General features: G+C 49.6%; 1 protein-coding gene and 1 long non-coding RNA gene across 3 annotated transcripts in view; one reads left to right on the plus strand and one right to left on the minus strand.

Moving 5' to 3' along the window:
* The window catches only part of LOC140680592 (uncharacterized), a 402,733-nt gene that overhangs the window by 32,929 nt on the left and 352,128 nt on the right, over positions 1-17,676 (plus strand). The window lies entirely within an intron of this gene.
* The window catches only part of LOC140680617 (uncharacterized), a 58,745-nt gene continuing 41,531 nt past the window's right edge, over positions 463-17,676 (minus strand). The window contains exon 3 of the mRNA XM_072918594.1: positions 463-640. Coding sequence (XP_072774695.1) covers positions 463-640 — 178 coding nt within the window. The remainder of the gene's footprint in view (positions 641-17,676) is intronic.

The raw sequence follows: 17,676 nt of genomic DNA on the forward strand, positions 1-17,676 counted from the left end.
CTTAGGGTTCGGTCCTTTCCCACCCGTTGTCTCCCAGGACCCCCTGTTATCATCAGCACCCCCCCAATTTACTGGGACCCCCCCCATTCACTGCTTCTCCCCTTCCCTGACTCCCCCAAAGCGCTGGGACCCCCCGAGCTATGAGCCCCCCACAGTGCACCAGGACCCCCCACTCACCTCCCATCCCCCATCCATGGGAACCCCCCCAAATCACAGCAGCACAAGGACAAGAAGCCAACACCTTCCCCACACCCAGCATGGATCACCAGGACCACGGATCAGCAGGGCTCTGCCCCACGGGGGTCACTGGGGATCATCCAGCCCGGATCCTCCCATGGGGGATGGAGCTGGAGCAGCGCACCAAGCTCTTCCCTCACTCTCTTCCCTCACTCCAAGCTCTTCCCTCACTCTCTTCCCTCACTCCAAGCTCTTCCCTCACTTGGGGCACTCACAGGGCTTCCCTTAGTGGTGCCTCCGTTGGTGCTGGGTCAAGTTTGAGCTCTGTGAGAAGCTCTTCCCACACTTCCCACACTCGTAGGGCCTCTCCCCGGTGTGGATGCGCCGGTGCACGGTGAGGTGGGAGTTGCGGTTGAAGCCCATCCCGCAGTCGGGGCAGCGGAAGGGCCTCTCCTCTGTGTGACTCTGCTCATGTAGGAGGAGATGGAAGCTGGTCCGAAACCTCTTCCCACACTCCCCACACTCGTAGGGCCTCTCCCTGGTGTGGATCCTCTGGTGCCAGATCAGATGGGATCTCCAGCTGAAACCCTTCCCACATTCCAAGCACTTGTGGGGCTTCTCCCTGCCATAAGACTTCTCCACCAGCTCCGAGCTCCGGCTGGATCTCCGCCCGCCTTCCTGGCTCAGGGGGGCTCTTTCCTCCCCGCAGCTCCCTGGGCTGGGTTTGCAGCTCCTCCTCCTGCAGCATCTCCGGGGCTTTTCCTCCTCCTCCATCCAGACACGCCCAGGGAATGAAAAATCCTGGTTTGGGGAAAAAAACAAGAGGAGAGCACCTTGGACTGGAGGTTCCTCCTTGCCCAAGTTCATCTCAGGAAGTCATTGGGAATCTTGTGTCTGTAAGAACCTCCAAAACACCAAGATTCAGCCCAAAAATCCCACAAACTTCAAGATACAGATCAAAAACTCCCCAAACATCACAAGTCAGCAAAAACCTCCTCCAAAACATAAAGATTCAGCTGCCACATAAAACCAAATCACCAACATTTAGCCCAAAAAAGCTCAGAAACACCAAGATTCACCCCGTGAAAATCCTGGATCCCCCTCCACAGTCACCTGCTGCATGTGGGGGGAGAAACGCTCCTGGGGCTGGAGGGAGGCTGCAGATACATGGAGGGGTGGAACCTACTGCTGCTTCCTCTTTCTGCTCCTTCTCCTCCTCCTGTGTCTCTGCTCTTCCTCACACTCCTCTTCCTCCTGCTATTCCTCCTTCCCCTGTGCAATCCCACCTTCTCCTGCCACCTGCATCGTTTGACCATTCTGTTCCTCAAGCCTGCTTCTCCTTCCCTTCTCCTCCTGCCCCCAGGCCCAGCACCCACTGCCGGCTCCCTCTTCCCCCCAGACCCACAGCATCCCAGCCGAGGGGCAGGGATGGAGCTGGGGCAGGTCGGGCTGGGGCAGCGCTGGGCTCTCGGCCGCTCCCGCCCGCACTCGGTCCCCACTGCAGCCGCTCCCGCCAGGACAGCGCGGGGGGGCCCGGCCTTGGCGCTGCCCCACTCCCACCTCCCCAAATTCCCCTCGCAGGGGCGATGGGGCCGAGGGGAGGAGTCCAGTTGGGGAAGGCTCAGAGGGCCAGGGAGCTGTAAACAAGGGAGTGACAGGAGAAGGAATCGGTTTCAGAAAATGTTATTAATTGATGACACAGACTGCTGCTCAGCCAAGGCCCTGCTCAATTCATGAACTTCCAGAAGAACAACAAAGACTTAACAGAGCCATGAATATCATTTGCTGTATAAAAGCAGGGAGCATATTAAGGGAGTATGTAGTAGGTGGATTGGGAAGTCTGTAGCTCTCAAGTGCTTCTGCCAATGGGGAAAGCAGAGGGAGATGTGGCCAGGAGAATTAGGATGAAAAGGAGGCTGTGTCCTCCAGCAATTGGAGAGATCCCATGGGGAATGTCCCATGGCCACTCTCATTTTTAGAAATGAAAGTAGTTTCACAGGACTCCTCTGTCTGCTTTGTGGACAGAATCCTCTGGTGATGTCAATTTTCCCGCACACCCTGGGGCGGGGAGTGCAGCTGAAGGTGCCTCAACCACTTTGGGTGATCGGCTCCCTTGGCTGGCGGCGGCACCGGGGATTGACTGGGGACCCGGGAGTGACCAGGAGACAGACGAGTGACACATCATGGGGGTCTGTGAAGAGTCAGCAGGGAGAGAGCACTGAAAATCTCATCAGTGAGTGCCCTGGGATCTTTGGGGAGTGAACATGGCAGGGCACCCATGGAGGGGAGAAAAGGGAAAGCCACTGAGGGGTCCTGGCCAAACGGATGATGATCCCAAAATGTCTCTGAAGGGTTCCTTGGGAGAATGCTGAGGTAGTTTGCACATTCCCCCAGAGGTAATTAAGGACATGGACACCCGGGGGGGGGGGCAATAAGGGAAGGGGAGAAGGGATTTGGACAACAGCGGATGGATGGTGTTGGTGTGCTGGGAAGGGATCGGGTGAAGGGGAGTGTGCAGCAATATGGTTCAGGCAAGAAGCAGCAGGAGGAATCTATGCAGTAAGAGAATGGATGATAGAAAAGAGGAGGAAGAGAAAAATACTCAGGATGGGGATGTTTTTCAGCAGGGTCTTATCCTGACAATTTGCCAGCTGATACTTTGAATTCCCAGTTTCCAGGAGAGGAAAAGCAGGAGGTCAGGATGTCAGGGGTTTCTCTGTGGTGGGCAGCGGCAGCAGCGGGCGCAGAGGTGTGGGACCGGGAGCAGGGCTGGGGGCCTGTGGGGAGCTGCGGGGCCGGGCCGGGGCTGTGGGGCAGCCGGGGCTCAGCGCCGGGCGCTGCCTGAGCCCACCAGCCCCGGGCAGGGCCGGCAGTGGCCCCCGGCCCCCAGGAGGCTGCGGGACGCCCCGGCCGCTGCCCGGCCCCGGGGAGCTGCCGGCCCTGCCCGCCGGGGGGGCCGCCTTTGGACACTGCGGCAGGACAGGCACCGGCTCTGCCACACGGGCTGTGCAGGGGACCCTGAGCACAAGGAGCAAAACAAAGCAACATCTGGGAAATGCAGAGTGCACATGGATGGATCAGGATTTTCTGTGAAGGATTTGGCTTGGGTCCCTGCAGAAAGGAAAGATTTTGCAGAAAGCTCAGCAGCTCTCAGAGGATGAGCATCCACAGGCAGTGACCACGGCTGCAGGAGTGGCACAAGAAGGCCCTGCAGCATTTGAGCAAAAAGGCACAGCAGCTGAAGGCAAGGAGGGATGAGCAAAAGGCCAAGCTGAAGGCAAAGGCCATGGCAGAGTTCCCACAGCCCCTGAGGGACCAACCCCAGGGCCCAAGGGGGCCCCAGCACCCAGGGGACGGCGTCGGCCACAAGCACCTGGCAGAGGCATTGCCCTCCTGGCCAGGGCAGAGCCCACCCAAACAGCCCCTGGGAAGGAGTCAGGGCTCCAGCTGCAGCCCACAAGGACACTGCAAGCACAGACAGCAGCACCCTCAGGAGGAGCGAGTCCACCCCTGCATGGACATGGATTGTCAGGGCTCTCTGAGCTCCCATCCCACCGGGGACCCACCACACTGCAGCCCTGGAGAACATCCAGGCTGGGTCTGCATCCAGAGGAGGCCTCTCCTGATGGACACAGGGGCCTCTCCATCCACTCTGAATCTTACACCTAAGGGGGGAACGTTGTAAAGGAGTGTTTTTATTATTAAAGGAATAAATAGGAAAGCTGAGCTGGTATCATTTGTTCAATTAGGAGCTGCGGGGAGGTGGTTTGAACTAAACTAATTTCTTTCTCTTCCTACTGTGACTGTTATTAACTAGGAAGGAATTTGGTGGTGGCATTGTAATACTGTAAAAGGTGATACAGAGGCTATTGCTGCTGTACCTTTGTGTCAAATGTCTGGCAAGGCCTATGCTGAAGGGAACCCAGAGGTGTGGGCAGCCCCAGGGAAAGAGGGAAAATTTGATGTGGAGCCTCTCCAAATTACTTGGAAGCAACTAGGACAAGTGGGGGCTAAAAGCAACACCCTGTTCCAGGGGAGGGAAGGAAGGGCTCACAGCCTGGTATGGAGTCCCTGCTAAAGGCAGGGCTTTTGGAGCCAGGGATGTCTCCCTACAGCACTCCTATCCTGCCACTCAGGGAATCAGATGGCTCCAATGAGGAGCACAAGAACAAGTGGTAGACAAAGCCTCTGTGAAATGGCTGAATTTCCTGGCTAAAAACATCTTTTCAGTATTTGAAAAAAAAAAAAAAAAGGCAAATGGTGGAGAAAAAGGTTAAATATTTGGGACATACTGGGACTGAAGGTTTCTTGTGCATTCACCCAGAGAGGGTCTGGGCAATCTCAGGAGTAACATTACCCATGACTAAAAAGGAGCTGCAACAATTCTGTATTGAGGATTCTCTGTTCCAGCCAGAACATTGTAGGACTTTGTAACTCCAGACAGCCTCTATGCTGTGGTATGGACAGGAGAAAGCAAAACTTGAGAAAATGAACAACCAAAAAATTTGATGCCTCAGCTGTGGCTCTTCCAGACTCAGAAAAGAAATTGGAATTGTAGGTGAATGTTCAACAGGGCCATGCCAAAGGAATTCTTGGGCCAAAATGTTTCACCCAGTGGCCAGAGTGGCCTCATTGTCTGCAGAATTGTGCAGCCACAGCTTCAACGGGAACCGAGGCCCAAAACCTGATGACAACACGATCTCCAACTGTTCCAGTCTGCCATCAAGTTCAAGCTCTGATAACCAAAAGAGCCTCGCAATGGATGAGCAGTGCTCGGTTATTACAGTGTGAAACTTGTTCAGTGGCACAGGAGGATTCAGAACTGAGGACAGGGGAAGGGTTTAACCCAGCCTCCTGTTTGAACAGACCCCAGAGGGGCTGGGAAGAAACCCAGCACTGCATTCAAGTGACAGAGCTCCAGACCCAGCCTGGGGGAGATTCAGGAGACATTGCCTGGCCTGAGGCAGAAAATGTCTTTGGGGATGGCTCTTCAAGGGCAGCAGAAGGGAAAAGAGTTCCAAGACACGCTGTTATTGAGGAAAGGGAATCAGACAAAGCCCAGGTTACCCCCCATGGTCAGCTCAACCGGCACAGCTGTGTGTGCTTGTAAGAGCCAGGCACTGACATGCCCTGAGCAGGAAGGCTTCAATATCTTCTGGTGAAACCATCTCACCTAACAGGGGGGCAAAAGCAATTCTGATTGCTCAGCAGCCACTGGATCGCTTCTTAAGGTATTTCTAAAAGGAGTAATTAATATAAAAGGCATTGTGGAAGCAACAGACTCAGACAGCAGAACTCATTTTACAGGAAAGATCCTCCAGGGGGTTATGGCAGCTTTAAGAATACAATGGGACCTCCAGAACCCCTGGCACCCCCAGAGCTCAGGCTGGGTGCAAAGAATGAATGGGGAAAGAAAGAAACACCTTTGGAAGCTGGGGATAGAAACCAAGATGCCATGGGTACGGCTTTTGCCATTGGCTTGGGCAAGAAGAAGAGCCAGACCCAGGGCAGATATTCAATTATTTCCCCTTGGAATTAATCTTGGGAATTCCTTACCCTGGGAATTCTCCACCCAGTGCAGGGTGGAGATAAGGGATGCACATTTAAAGCAGTCTGTGGCCAGAATCCTGTCTCTGGTGCAATCTCTCCCCCAGGAAGCTGGGCTGGCACAGAGCCTGCCTTGGCACTTTGCTGTTGCCAACATCCCAGCAGGACATCGGCTCCTGCCTAAGGAGTGCAGAGCAGCACCACTGGTGGCCAAGTGGCGTGGCCCGTGCCAAGTGGCCCCGAGGCCAGAAACAGCCGCCAGCACAGCTGAGCACGGGGGGACCCCTCAGCCTCGGCTCCAGGTCTCTGCAGCCCCGGAGATTTGCACTTCCCGCCTGCAGCAGGAGGATGGGAGGCCCCCACTGAGCTGCACTGAAGGCAGCGCAGCAGCAGCCAGGGCTCCACAGCGGGGCAAGGCCCTGGGCCTGCCCACACATCCTCTGCTGAAATCCTCGGCCTGGCCACCCTCCTTTGGCAGCTCCAGCCACCGGGGACAGCCCTTGCTGCCACTGCTGCAGCTTCAGCGCTCTCTGGGCCTGCCCTGCCACAGCTGCTGGGCAAGAGCACGGCACAATTCCACTCTGGCTCTCACTTACACTCACACACTGCCCTGCCTGCCACGGCATTGATGCAAAATACACCAGCTCATAGACTTTAACATTGTTAACCTTTGATTTCTCTACTCTGGCTTGCTTTGCCTTGGCCCTGGGGAAAGAATCGTTAAAGGTTTTGTTAAGGGATGTTGCACCACTCAATGGAGATGAGTTTAACACCTCAACAAACTGGGAATGGCCCAAAAGATACCGACAAAGATAACACCCAGCAGCAAAACATCAACCCCAGCAGCAAACAGCAACCAACACCTACCCCAGACACTGCCAGGGCTGCAGACACCTGGTCTGCAAAAGGCTGAGAAGGAAATCAGCACTTCCCACCTCATTAACAGCTGAAACAAAGAAATCCGGGTCCAATAGGAAACCAAATACTAAAAACTGCACAGCCTGAAACTACATAACATTAAACCAGTGGATTTAGACTGGTTCAGACTGTATCAAGTTCGGGAAAAATCAAGTAAAACCCACGTGTCATGGAACGGTTTTCTCTGCACACCCGGGCTTTGTGGGGAAGGAATGATTTCTGCAGCACATCCTGGCCAGAATTAAGGAATGCCTTGACTCTTCCACTAAACATAGTGGTAGAGTTTTTCTTTTTCCTGAAGTTTCAGTGCAAAGTTTATAGCATTGGAGTATTTTTTGTAATAATCCTACTTCTATATTGCCGGTTAGGTTTCGGTAGGGATGTGAGAATGAGTTTTTACTCCGAGGAGAAGGAGAAGAAAGTGAATTGCTTTGGAATCTTTTTGTCTGTGTTTTATGTGACTCTTAGAGATACCAAAATTTTGGTCTGCGTTTTTCAACGTTCACCTTTAGGCTGCACTTCGCAAAACTAGAAGAGATTTAAATGTGACCCTTTTACCCATAAACAGTAAACTCATGATCTGAAGGAAAAAAAAAAATCAGCAGGTTGTGGGGGGGCACATTTGAGGCTGCTGAAGCTGCTCTGGAAGAGAAGCTGCATTCCAGGCACCCAGGAGAGGAGCTTTAGAAATGCAAATCAGCACTGCTGGGGCAGAGTGGGGACAATGTACCTGGCTCTTCTGGCCTGGGGCAGGAATTGGCTGATTCCCTCTGCCCCTCACCCCAAGCTCTGCCTGCTTGCACAGATGGAATCTGCACGGCTGAAGGCAGAGCCCATGGTGAGGATCTGACTCTGAAACAGAAATGGCTGAGGCTGCAAAGGGAAACAGCAAATGGAGAATGTTGTGAAAACTTCACTAAAATAAGGGGGGGGGGGATAATCCCCCTGCCCACTCCAACATCTGCTGCCACTGTCTGTGCTGTACAGGGTGTATCAGAGCACTGGGGCTTTTGCTAGAACAAGTTCAGGGAAATTAGTTGGAATTCAAGTATTTGATGATGTATTTAGAAAAATGCAGTCATTGATGCAGCCTCAGCTTGAGGGAGCACCCAGAAATGGGAAAAAGATGAAGGGCCACCAGAACAAATCCTACAATACCACGGACCAGCCCCTGGGAACCCAAACCAATTCATATCAGGAGACAGAACCCATTTATCATTTCAACGGCATCATTAGATTAAAAGCTGTCCTCAAAAGAAGAACCAACTAGACAGCTCCAGCTCCTGACCTTCCACTGAAAGAGGAACACAACATTTCACATGGGGATGGGATCAGATTATCTGTTAGAAGAAAAAGCAGGAGTTTGTGGAGAACTAAATGATTCAAACTGCTGTTGGCAAAGAGATGACAAAGGTAAAGTGGTGAAAAAGATAAAGGTGAACAGTTTATGTGTTGGTCCAAACATGGAAAGGATGGGAATGGGACACACTTTTGTGGCAGACCAGGGGTTAAACAAATGCTGCTTCTCCTCTTCTGTGCTGCAGCAACTCTCATCTTTTTACCATGCCCCACACCTTGGCAGTGCAGCTCATCCAGCAGCTGAGCCAGGGGATGCAGGTGGCAGCCAGGCCTCCTGATCCACAAACGGCTACAAAAGGACAGGGAATGAGGGCACCGAGAATAATCCCAAAACCAAAGAGGACCCGGGAAGAACAAAACAGAGTTGAGGAGTGAATCTGCCTGTAGATAGGGCCAGGCACTTGTAGATAAGGAAGTAACCGGGGAAACCATCAGTTCCAATAAATTTCACAAATTCAACCACACAATTTCTCAAAGTCCCGCTAAATCCCCGAAGTTCCAGGAGAACAAAGACTTAAAAGGGCCATGAATATCGGCTGGTATACAAAAGGAGGGTGCATATTAACGAGGACAGGCAGCAGGCGCATCGGGAAGTCTGAACCTTCCAAGGACCTCAGCCAGTGGGCAAAGGCACAGGGAGATGCGGCCGGGAAAATGAGGATAAAAAGGAGGCTGCGGACTACAACCATGGCAGAGAGCGCACGGCAAATGCCCCGCGGCCTCTCCCCCTGCTCGGCAATAAAGTCACTTTTACAGGACTCCTCGCTCTCCTCCGGCCACAGAAACCTCCGGCGACGGGAATTTCCCCGCACGCTCCCGGCCGCGGGGCAGCCCCCTCTGTCCTACCCACAGCAGCCGGGCCGAGCCAGCGCTGCTCCGGCAGCGGCTCCTGCCCAGGCCCCGGCGGGAAGGAGACCGCGGGCAGCCGCTCCCGCCGCGCCTTCAGCCCGGGGCCGGCACGGGCCGGACACGGCACCACCGAGCCGCCGCAGCCCCCTGCCGCCCCCTCCGCCCGCAGCCAGCCCCGAGCCCCCGCAGAACCCAGCACGGCTCCCACCTGCGCCGGGGCCGCCTCCGAGCTCCGCCGCCGCCGCCTCACCGCGCTCCGGCCGCTGCCGCCGCTCCCGGGCCCGCACAGACGCTCCCGGCGCCAATGGCGCCGCTGCCCGCCCACGGCCGCCCTCAGCCCGCCGCCGGGGCCGTGCTGCGCCCCGCTCCCACCAATCAGCGCGCCGCAACCGCGACTGACGGCACCAGCGGCCAATGGCAGCGAGCTGGGGGCGGGCTCTGCGCACGGCCCAGACTCGCCCCGCGCTCTCAGGGCCCCCCGCGCTGCGTGAGGGCAAAGCCGGAGATGAGCAACAGCCCCGGGACGGGCCCGGGCCCGAGGCGGGATTGAGCTGCCCACACAAACAAACTTCTCCGCACCTCCCGCCACGGCTTTCCCGGCCCTGCGCCTTCCGTGCCTCCGGCTCTGCGGGAAGCCCGGGAGCCTCCCTTCTCCTGCCCCTCATTAGTGCATCGGTGCTTGGCTTTGATTTCCCCCAAAAAGGGAAACCTGCCCAAAGCCCTGTGGGTGAGCGGGGGAGGGGAGAGATTTCTGGCAGAAAACTCCCAAGACTCAGAGCAGGATGAGGAGAAGTCAGTGCAGAGCCTTAAATGCAGCTTTCCCCACGGCTCCCTGCTCCCAGCTGCACCTCCTCCCCCGGCAGGGCAGGAGACAGGGAATGGGGCCGTGCTCAGCTCATCCCCCGCGGCTTCTCCCTCTGCTCAGGGACAGGAGTCGTTCCCTGCTGCACCCTGCGCTCTCTCCCAGCCGAGACTTCTCCAGGAACTTCTCCGAGCCGAGTCCATCCCCTGGGGCACAGCCCCCTCCAAGTGCTGCAGCGTGGGTCACTGTGCCACGGGCTCGGTCCTGCCAGGCCAGGCTGCTCCAGCGGGGCCCCTCTGCCCACGGGGTCACAGCCTCCTCTCAGGCATCCCCGAGCTCCAGCCTGGCTCCTCCAGGGGCTGCAGGGGGATCTCTGCATCCCCACGGACCTGCAGGGGGATCTCTGCATCCCCACGGACCTGCAGGGGGATCTCTGCATCGCCATGGACCTGCAGGGGGATCTCTGCATCCCCACGGACCTGCAGGGGGATCTGTGCAGCCCCATTGTAATATAAATTATGGAATAATTCGTGATTATGTAAAATATACATGAAGTCAGTTGTGCTAGTAGAAAAAGATTCTTAAAGTTTTAAAAGGCCTGAAGACCCAGCCGGGAAAGACTGGAAACCACAGATGACAGAGAAAGAAAGACCTAATTTACATTTGAAAACACGGGGCTCCCTGCAGAGATGGGCACTTTCCGGGGATACTCCACCAGACGCCCAAGGTGAAAAATGCACATATGTTAGTTTGAATAGTAGTGCTGTATTAACATTTTAATAGTACTGTAAATGTAGTTGTGTAGTTAAATTGAAGCTTTAGTAGTTAAAATAGAAACTATGTATCTGGGTTTTCTTTTAAGGAATGACATACTCGCTTTGACATAACCATCACAGAACACCCAAATCTTCCAAAGAAGAGGAATTTATGGTTTTCTTCTCAGAAGAATCTAATTTCTTCAGGCCTTGCTCAGACTCGAAGACGCCATGGGGATTAAAGGAAATAGTTGGCATATAACAGACAGAGTTTCTTGTTTTAAATAGAATGTATGCATAACCATGAAGGATATATGAATATGCAATAGTGTAGTTTTAGGGGTGATTCCTTTGTTCACAAGGTATGCTTGTTGTGGCTTAAGTGCCCCAGAGCATCTGGACATCCTTAATTCTTTGCTTTTTATTGTCTTGTAATTGTCCTAACTCTAAATTTTTATTACTCTAATTGTATTACTATTTTAATAACCATGTTATTATTATTAAAAATTTAACAGCCAAGTGATTGGCGTTTTTCACAATTATGGTAGCAAAGGATGGTTTCTAACACCTCTCTGCTGGGGCCTTGGGAGAGTCAGGGTGAGGAAGACGGGTCCTGCCCTATTTAGGCAGCCTCGCTCTGTTCCCCTGGTGTGTGACCAGACACAGGTTATGATCTATGGGCAAAAGGAGACAATAAAACAAAGAAAAGGGAAAGGATTCCCTAAAACCACAGTAATTAGCCCCAAGACTAAAGTGTACATGAAGAACCAAGACCCAAGGACAAAGGATAGGTGAGTATTTGTTGGAAAGGGGGGAATGAATGTGTGTGACAGAAGCTGCTGGGTATCCCAGACTTGCCAAGTGATTGCTGTAGTCTCTCATGCTGCATTTCGTCTTTTTCATGTGAAAAACGGCCAGTAAAGAGACCAAGGGAGTGATAAAAAAGAAAGAATCCCTCCCGCGGAAACTGGGACTGGGTCTTAGGAAGAAGAGGAACCCCGTGGAGTGCTGGATTGAGGGATAAGAGTGCCCAAGAGCATCCAGGATTCAAACCTGCTGGGCTGAGGGATTTGCATCCCAAGAGCACCCAGGGCTGCTGGATTGAGGATATGCCCCAGGGGATCTGGGGCTGGAAAACACAGCTGGACTGAGGGATATCCAAGAACACCGGGACTGGCCAGTAACACCTAAAATTCTGCTGGGATGAGAGACATCCAGGATTAAACCTGCTGGGTTGAGGGATTAACATTCCAAGAGCACTCAGGGTGTAGATATGTAATGTAGACTATTTGAAAGTAAAAAGTATCTTGTTGTATGTGACAGTGAGTGAAAAATAGAAGTGAGTGTGGGTGAACGAAAGTATATGTAACAGTATTGTGAAGTCGAGAAGTATGAATGAACAGGCTTGAGGGTGTGAATGTGTGTGAGAGTGAGAGATAAAGGTGAGTAAATATCGATGCATGGAAGTATATGTAATGTAGATTGTTTATTTTGAGCTTTATTTCCTTGGAGGGAGGTGTATTATATTAAATGGTATTGTGAGGAAAAGGATTTTTTTACGTGGGTAGTTGAAAGAAGGTGGTATTCAGGTTATTAGAGAAAGTGGGAAACAGGCATGGAGATAAGATTTTGAAAAACGGGACAGAAAACGCGTAAAAAATAAGAAAACAGGTAAAGAAAAGGGAGGGAGCAAGAGGGAAAAAGAGAAAAAGAAAAGGAGTGGGAAATCAATCAAAGGGATTTTGGAGGATCCCATAAGCACTGCTGAAGAATGAGACTTATTTTTAAGTTCGAACATATATACTTGGGAAGAAATACCGTCGATAATACAGATACTATTTTCTCCAGAAGAAAGGGAAATGATCAGAATTGCAGGCATAAAAGCCTGGAGTAAAGAAAATCCACAGGGATCCCCCGGGGAGGGCAAAATGCCACCTGCACCTCCTGAGTGGGGTCAAAATTATGAGGAGGGGAGAAAACATATGAATGAGTATCATTATTTGATGGTTGGGGGAATAGGGGGGGCAGCATCTCCAGGGAAAAGTGCTGAGGGACTTTTGGGGCACAGCAGGGGAGGGGGGAGGCTCCGGCTGAGTGGTTGGACAGACTTGGGAGAAATAGGAGGCAGAGTTACGGAGTGGATCCTGAGACTGATGTGAGAAAAGCTTTGTTAAGGATTAACTTTGTGCTTGGCCAGATAATGGAAAAAATTGAAGATCGGCATGACAGATTATTAGATGATTTATTAAAGGAGGCTCAGAAAGTCTGTGGCCAAAGCCAAACTAAAAGCAAGGATTGTGGCAGTCACCATGCGAGAAAAAAATTGCAAGAAAACAATAAAAACCCCACAGGCACTACTCCTAGATATGATGGTGGTAGAGACAGGGGAACAGGAAAGAATAAAATCCCAGTGCAATCAAAGTTTCAGAAACATTCCAGGAACATCTGCTTTTACTGTCAGGGCAACACACATTATAAAATAGACTGTCCTAAGAGGGTAACAAATCTGAGAATTTTTAAAGAGATGGGCACCGAGGAAGAATAGGGATGTCAGAGGCTCTATTCTTTAGGGGACAAGTTCCGTCTGGAGCCTGTGATAACTTTAAAAGTGGGTCCCCAAGAGGAAAAATTGGAGTTTGTGGTAGACACAGGGGCAGAAAGAACCTGTCTGTTAAGTATTCGAAAGGTTATAGTGTAAACAAAGATACTGCAAATGTAACAAGAGCAAAAGGAGAAAGTTTCACAGTTCCTGTCATTAAAAATGTGGTAATAGAAGGAGCATAGTGAACCTTAAAGATTCCTTTTGGGCTTGCCCTTTGGCCCAAGAGAGCTGAGAGATCTTGGCCTTTGAATGGGAGGATCCACAAACTGGGAGAAGACAGCAATTAAAATGGACAAAACTACCACAGGGGTTTACTGAATCTCCAAACTTATTTGGACAAGCTTTAGAAACAATACTACAAACTTTTTGCACTCCTCCTAGAATACAAATTATCCAATATGTGGATGATCTTTTACTATCTGGGGAAGCTGAAGCTGAAGTTAGAGAGGCTACTATAAAGCTTTTGAATTTTCTTGGGGAAAAAGGATTAAGGGTATCAAAAGGAAAGCTGCAATTTGTAGAAGCAAAAGTAAAATATCTTAGACACTTGATTAGTAAGGGTAGTCAGAAGCTCAACCCAGACTGAATCACAGGAATTCTATCCCTTCCCCCTCCCTCTTCAAAGGGGGAAATCAGAAAAATACTCGGATTATTGGGATATTGTAGATTGTAGATTGAAGGATGCACACAGGCAGTAAAATTTTTGTATGAATAAACTGACAGAGGAGATGATATAAAATGGAGCAAAAAAGATGGTGAAAAACTAAGAAAACTGAAGTTAAAACTAACCCCAATATCAACTTTAAGCTTACCTTCACTAGCAAAACCCTTTCATCTGTACGGAAATGAAGAAAAGGGGGTAGCTCATAGGGTTTTGTTTCAGGAGTGGGGAGGAGTAAAGAGACCCGTGGCTTATTTATCAAAGATGTGGGATCCAGTAAATCAAGGCTGGCCAGTGTGTGTTCAAGCTATAGCAGCTACTGCAATCCTGGTAGAGAAAAGTCATAAACTGACTTTTGGAGGTAAATCAATTGTGTGCACACCTCATGCAGTATAAAATTTCTTCCGATTTGCATTGTGATTTTTATCTTGAAATACATAACTCACTGTACTCTAGGACTGAGAAACTAGTTTACAGCTGTGACATAGCAAAACCTGCCATTAATTTATTTTGAGTTGATGCAGGCTGTTCACTCAAGTGGTTCTCAGTGTGTAAAGTTAAACTAAAGGTAACACCAGCTGCTTGGTAGGTCAATGAGAAACATTTTTTCTTCCAGCCAGTCCTTTTTCATGTACCCAAATGTGTTTTGCTTTCTTCGTTTTTTTGGTTTGTTTGTTTGTTATTTTTTCTGGAAGTGCTAACTACTTGCAGTGTACCTGGAACAGCAGCTAGAGTTGTTCATGCATGAGACTTCTGAAAAATAGGGCTCATTTTTTCCCCAGACTTGGAGGTGGCTACATATAGAAAAGGGAACCTACAAAGCGAGGTGAAGAAAAGGTTTCAGTATCTTCTAATGTAAGCTGTTAATCTTTTTACTTTCAGCATCACTGTGGGTGTGTGACACATACACATTAAAAAGATGGTGGGGGGATTTCTGCTTGCTGTAGTTTTATTTCTTGAATGAGTTAGAGAGCTGTGAGGAAGTTTTGGGCTCCCTGTGTGGTTCATCCAGGCCTGCAGGGAGGGCTTGGCCATGATTCCCTCTGTGCTGCAGGCAGCCCTGCAGCGTGGCAGCAGTGGCTTGCCTCTGGTGAGTTTGCAGGCAGGGTGCTCCAGCACTGCAGTGCTCAGGGGCAGTTTCCTATTATGACATTAAGGCTTGAACTCAGGAGCGCCTCTTCCCACCCAGTTATTGTTTGTACCACAGGAGCCTCTTTGGACAGTGTTTCCTGGCAGTCAAAAAGAGAGTATTGCAGAGACAAATTCCTTACTTGCTGTCTCCCCCACTGTATCCACATTTTGTCTATTCCCTCTTTAAAATACAGATTTGTAAAACTCATGCTCTGTGTCCTCAGATGGCCTTCCCAAATCAAACCTTGGCTTCGTTGCAAATTGCATTGCACTAACTAGCATTGCCTTAGATTTGTTTTGGTGCAGGCAGGGTCACTTTGGAAGTAAGTTGTTGTTTACTTTGTTCCTGCAACCCTTTCAAGCTTGTGAATGGAAAAATTGTGATAGCAAAATAAGTCTTTATTTTGGCACTGTCAGCTGTGAGTGGCTGGTAGCCTTGGTAAAGGGTGCTGTGAATTACAGGCCTGCAGAACACGCATAACAAAAGTAATTTACTTTGTAAGGAAGTTGAAAAAGGGGGGAGAGGTGATTGGCAGACTCACCTCTCCAGGATGTAGGACTAATGTCGGAAAGTGGACTGATATTGGAATGTGGATGTTGAAATGTGAAGAGAGAAAAAAAAAGAGAAAGAGAGAAAGGGAGAGAGAGAGAGAAAGAGAGCGAAGAGGAGAGCAAAATACACCCCCAAGGTCCCCTCACCCACAGCTATCTGTAAGTTCTCCCCCATTCCTGCTAGGCAGAGTGACAACAAGGAGGGGGGGAAGTGGGGAAGGAAAGAGTTAAACCCAAGGCTGTGAACAGGACCACCAGTAGAGATAAGATCAAGGCAGAGATTGTGACTCTCACAAAGTGGTCTATTGTCTTAAGCAAGGTTTCTTTTTTCTTTCTGATTGCTGTTGTTAAGAAGAGAAGGCTTTTGTTCTGAAGACTTAAAGTCTGAAAGACTAAAACAGTTAAATGTTACCCAAAAAGTAAAAGGCAAGAGATGTATCACATCTCATGTTAAAATTGGCCTGGTCTTTTTTATTTAACTAATTATAGCTCACAGGAAGAAGAATTGGTCTCTGCAGCTATTAACACAGCTGGATACAAGAAGAAGAAGTGGCTGTAGAAAAAGAGTTTAGTTAAACTCAGAAAGTTTTAAAGAAAACTAATGGTAAAAGTTCATGCAGTATTGTTTTTCTTTTAACACTGTGCTATTAGGAAATCCGTTCCAGGTACCACTGAAGCAGCAATCCAAACTATGGAAAGAGGGTGAATTCATGCTAGCAAAACCAAAGGACTTGTGAAGAAACTTGAGGAAAGGACTATCACATCTAAACCGGGTGATACCAAATTGACTTCCAACCAGGACTGGGTGGTAATGGTTTGGGAAGACCCAAATGATCCAAGGCAGGTACAAAGAATAACACCTCACTGAGAAATAAGGCAAAGCTTGCATCACTGGTTCTAAGCCCGGCCTGAATAAACCCTGAGACGCCTCCAACACCTCCTTGGCAGAGGAACACTGCCACTTCAAACAGGAGGATCGGGAGTGTTTCAGTCAAAGAGTTCTTATAGCCTGGCCTCAGCCTGTGGCTTGTACAGGGAAGAAGGGAAATTGCCATCAGTACTACACTGTATATTTTATGTGATTCATCCCAATACTGGACACGCTAGCTGGGTTACAAGTGAATGTTCAAATTATGGGAATAATTGGTGTTGTAGCTCACAAAATCTATGTTCTTGTTGCAAGAGGTATCGAGTACTGAATCAATTCCCTATACAGATAGAACCCAAAACCACTGAAGTAATAACTTTGTTTTGTGGATGGATTATCAGTGCCTGTTTAGTGAGAGATACCTGAGGAACAGTGGGAAACCACAGTTAAGGAGTGTCGAAAAGGACTTGCCTAAAAAAATGAGTAAAAAGGAGTGACAAGGGAAACAGAGGGCAAGCCTGGACTGAGCACTGTACTCACCACGGAGAAGATCACACGTACCTGCTGTGGGAAGCAACCCCACAGGCAGGGGAGGTGGGGGTATAAGCCATGCCAGACCTCTGTCATTCCTGTTTCTGTCTCTCATTTGTTGTCTTTTCCCTTCTGAGATACCAGCAAGATCGTGTCCCAAATGCTACAGAAAGTATTACACGGAAAGGAACCAAAGTTCCTTTTTGTTACACACACCCATGTCAACAGCCACAGACCCACCCAAACTGAGTACCTGCAGGCAAAATGGGGAAAATATTGGATTACAAGGAACTTGGGAAAAAGTAGTAATACTTGGGGCATGGAATGTCCAAAAGGAGAGAGATGGATTTGTTTTACATTTGATCTTAGAAATATAGTCCAAGATTCGGTAAAAAGGCAATTAGTAAACAAAAAGGTGAAACCAGCACAGCAGTCTAGCTCTGTATTAACCCCAAATTATATACTGCATTGTATTATAGGACTCCAAGCAGTTATAGAGGAGATAACAAATAAAGCTGCTCAGGCACTGGAATTAATACTGAGTCAGCAAAGCCAAACTATAACTGCAGTGTATTAAAATAGGTTGGCTTTGCGCTATTTATTGGCTAAAGAATGGGGTGTACAGATTGTTGAAAATAGATGGCAATGAGGGCATCATCCTGGAAAAAACAAAGGATATCAGAAAAAAATTATGACCCTGGTATCAGTCCAAAAAAAACCAAAGGGAAAATAATGTTAAAAACTAACAGGTGGGGTAATGTATTGAGAATGGGATGGTGGAAGAAATTAGGATTCTTCCTTTTATGTGTTACAAGTGTTTTGATATTTCTTCTTTGTTTAATCCCATGTTTTATTTGATTACCAACAGAGTCCAAAGAATGCAAGAGGATAAGACATATTGCTCAAGCCAAATGATTTATAAAG

The sequence above is a fragment of the Taeniopygia guttata genome, chromosome 25 (assembly GCF_048771995.1).
Source record: "Taeniopygia guttata chromosome 25, bTaeGut7.mat, whole genome shotgun sequence".
Taxonomy (NCBI): Eukaryota; Metazoa; Chordata; class Aves; order Passeriformes; family Estrildidae; genus Taeniopygia; species Taeniopygia guttata.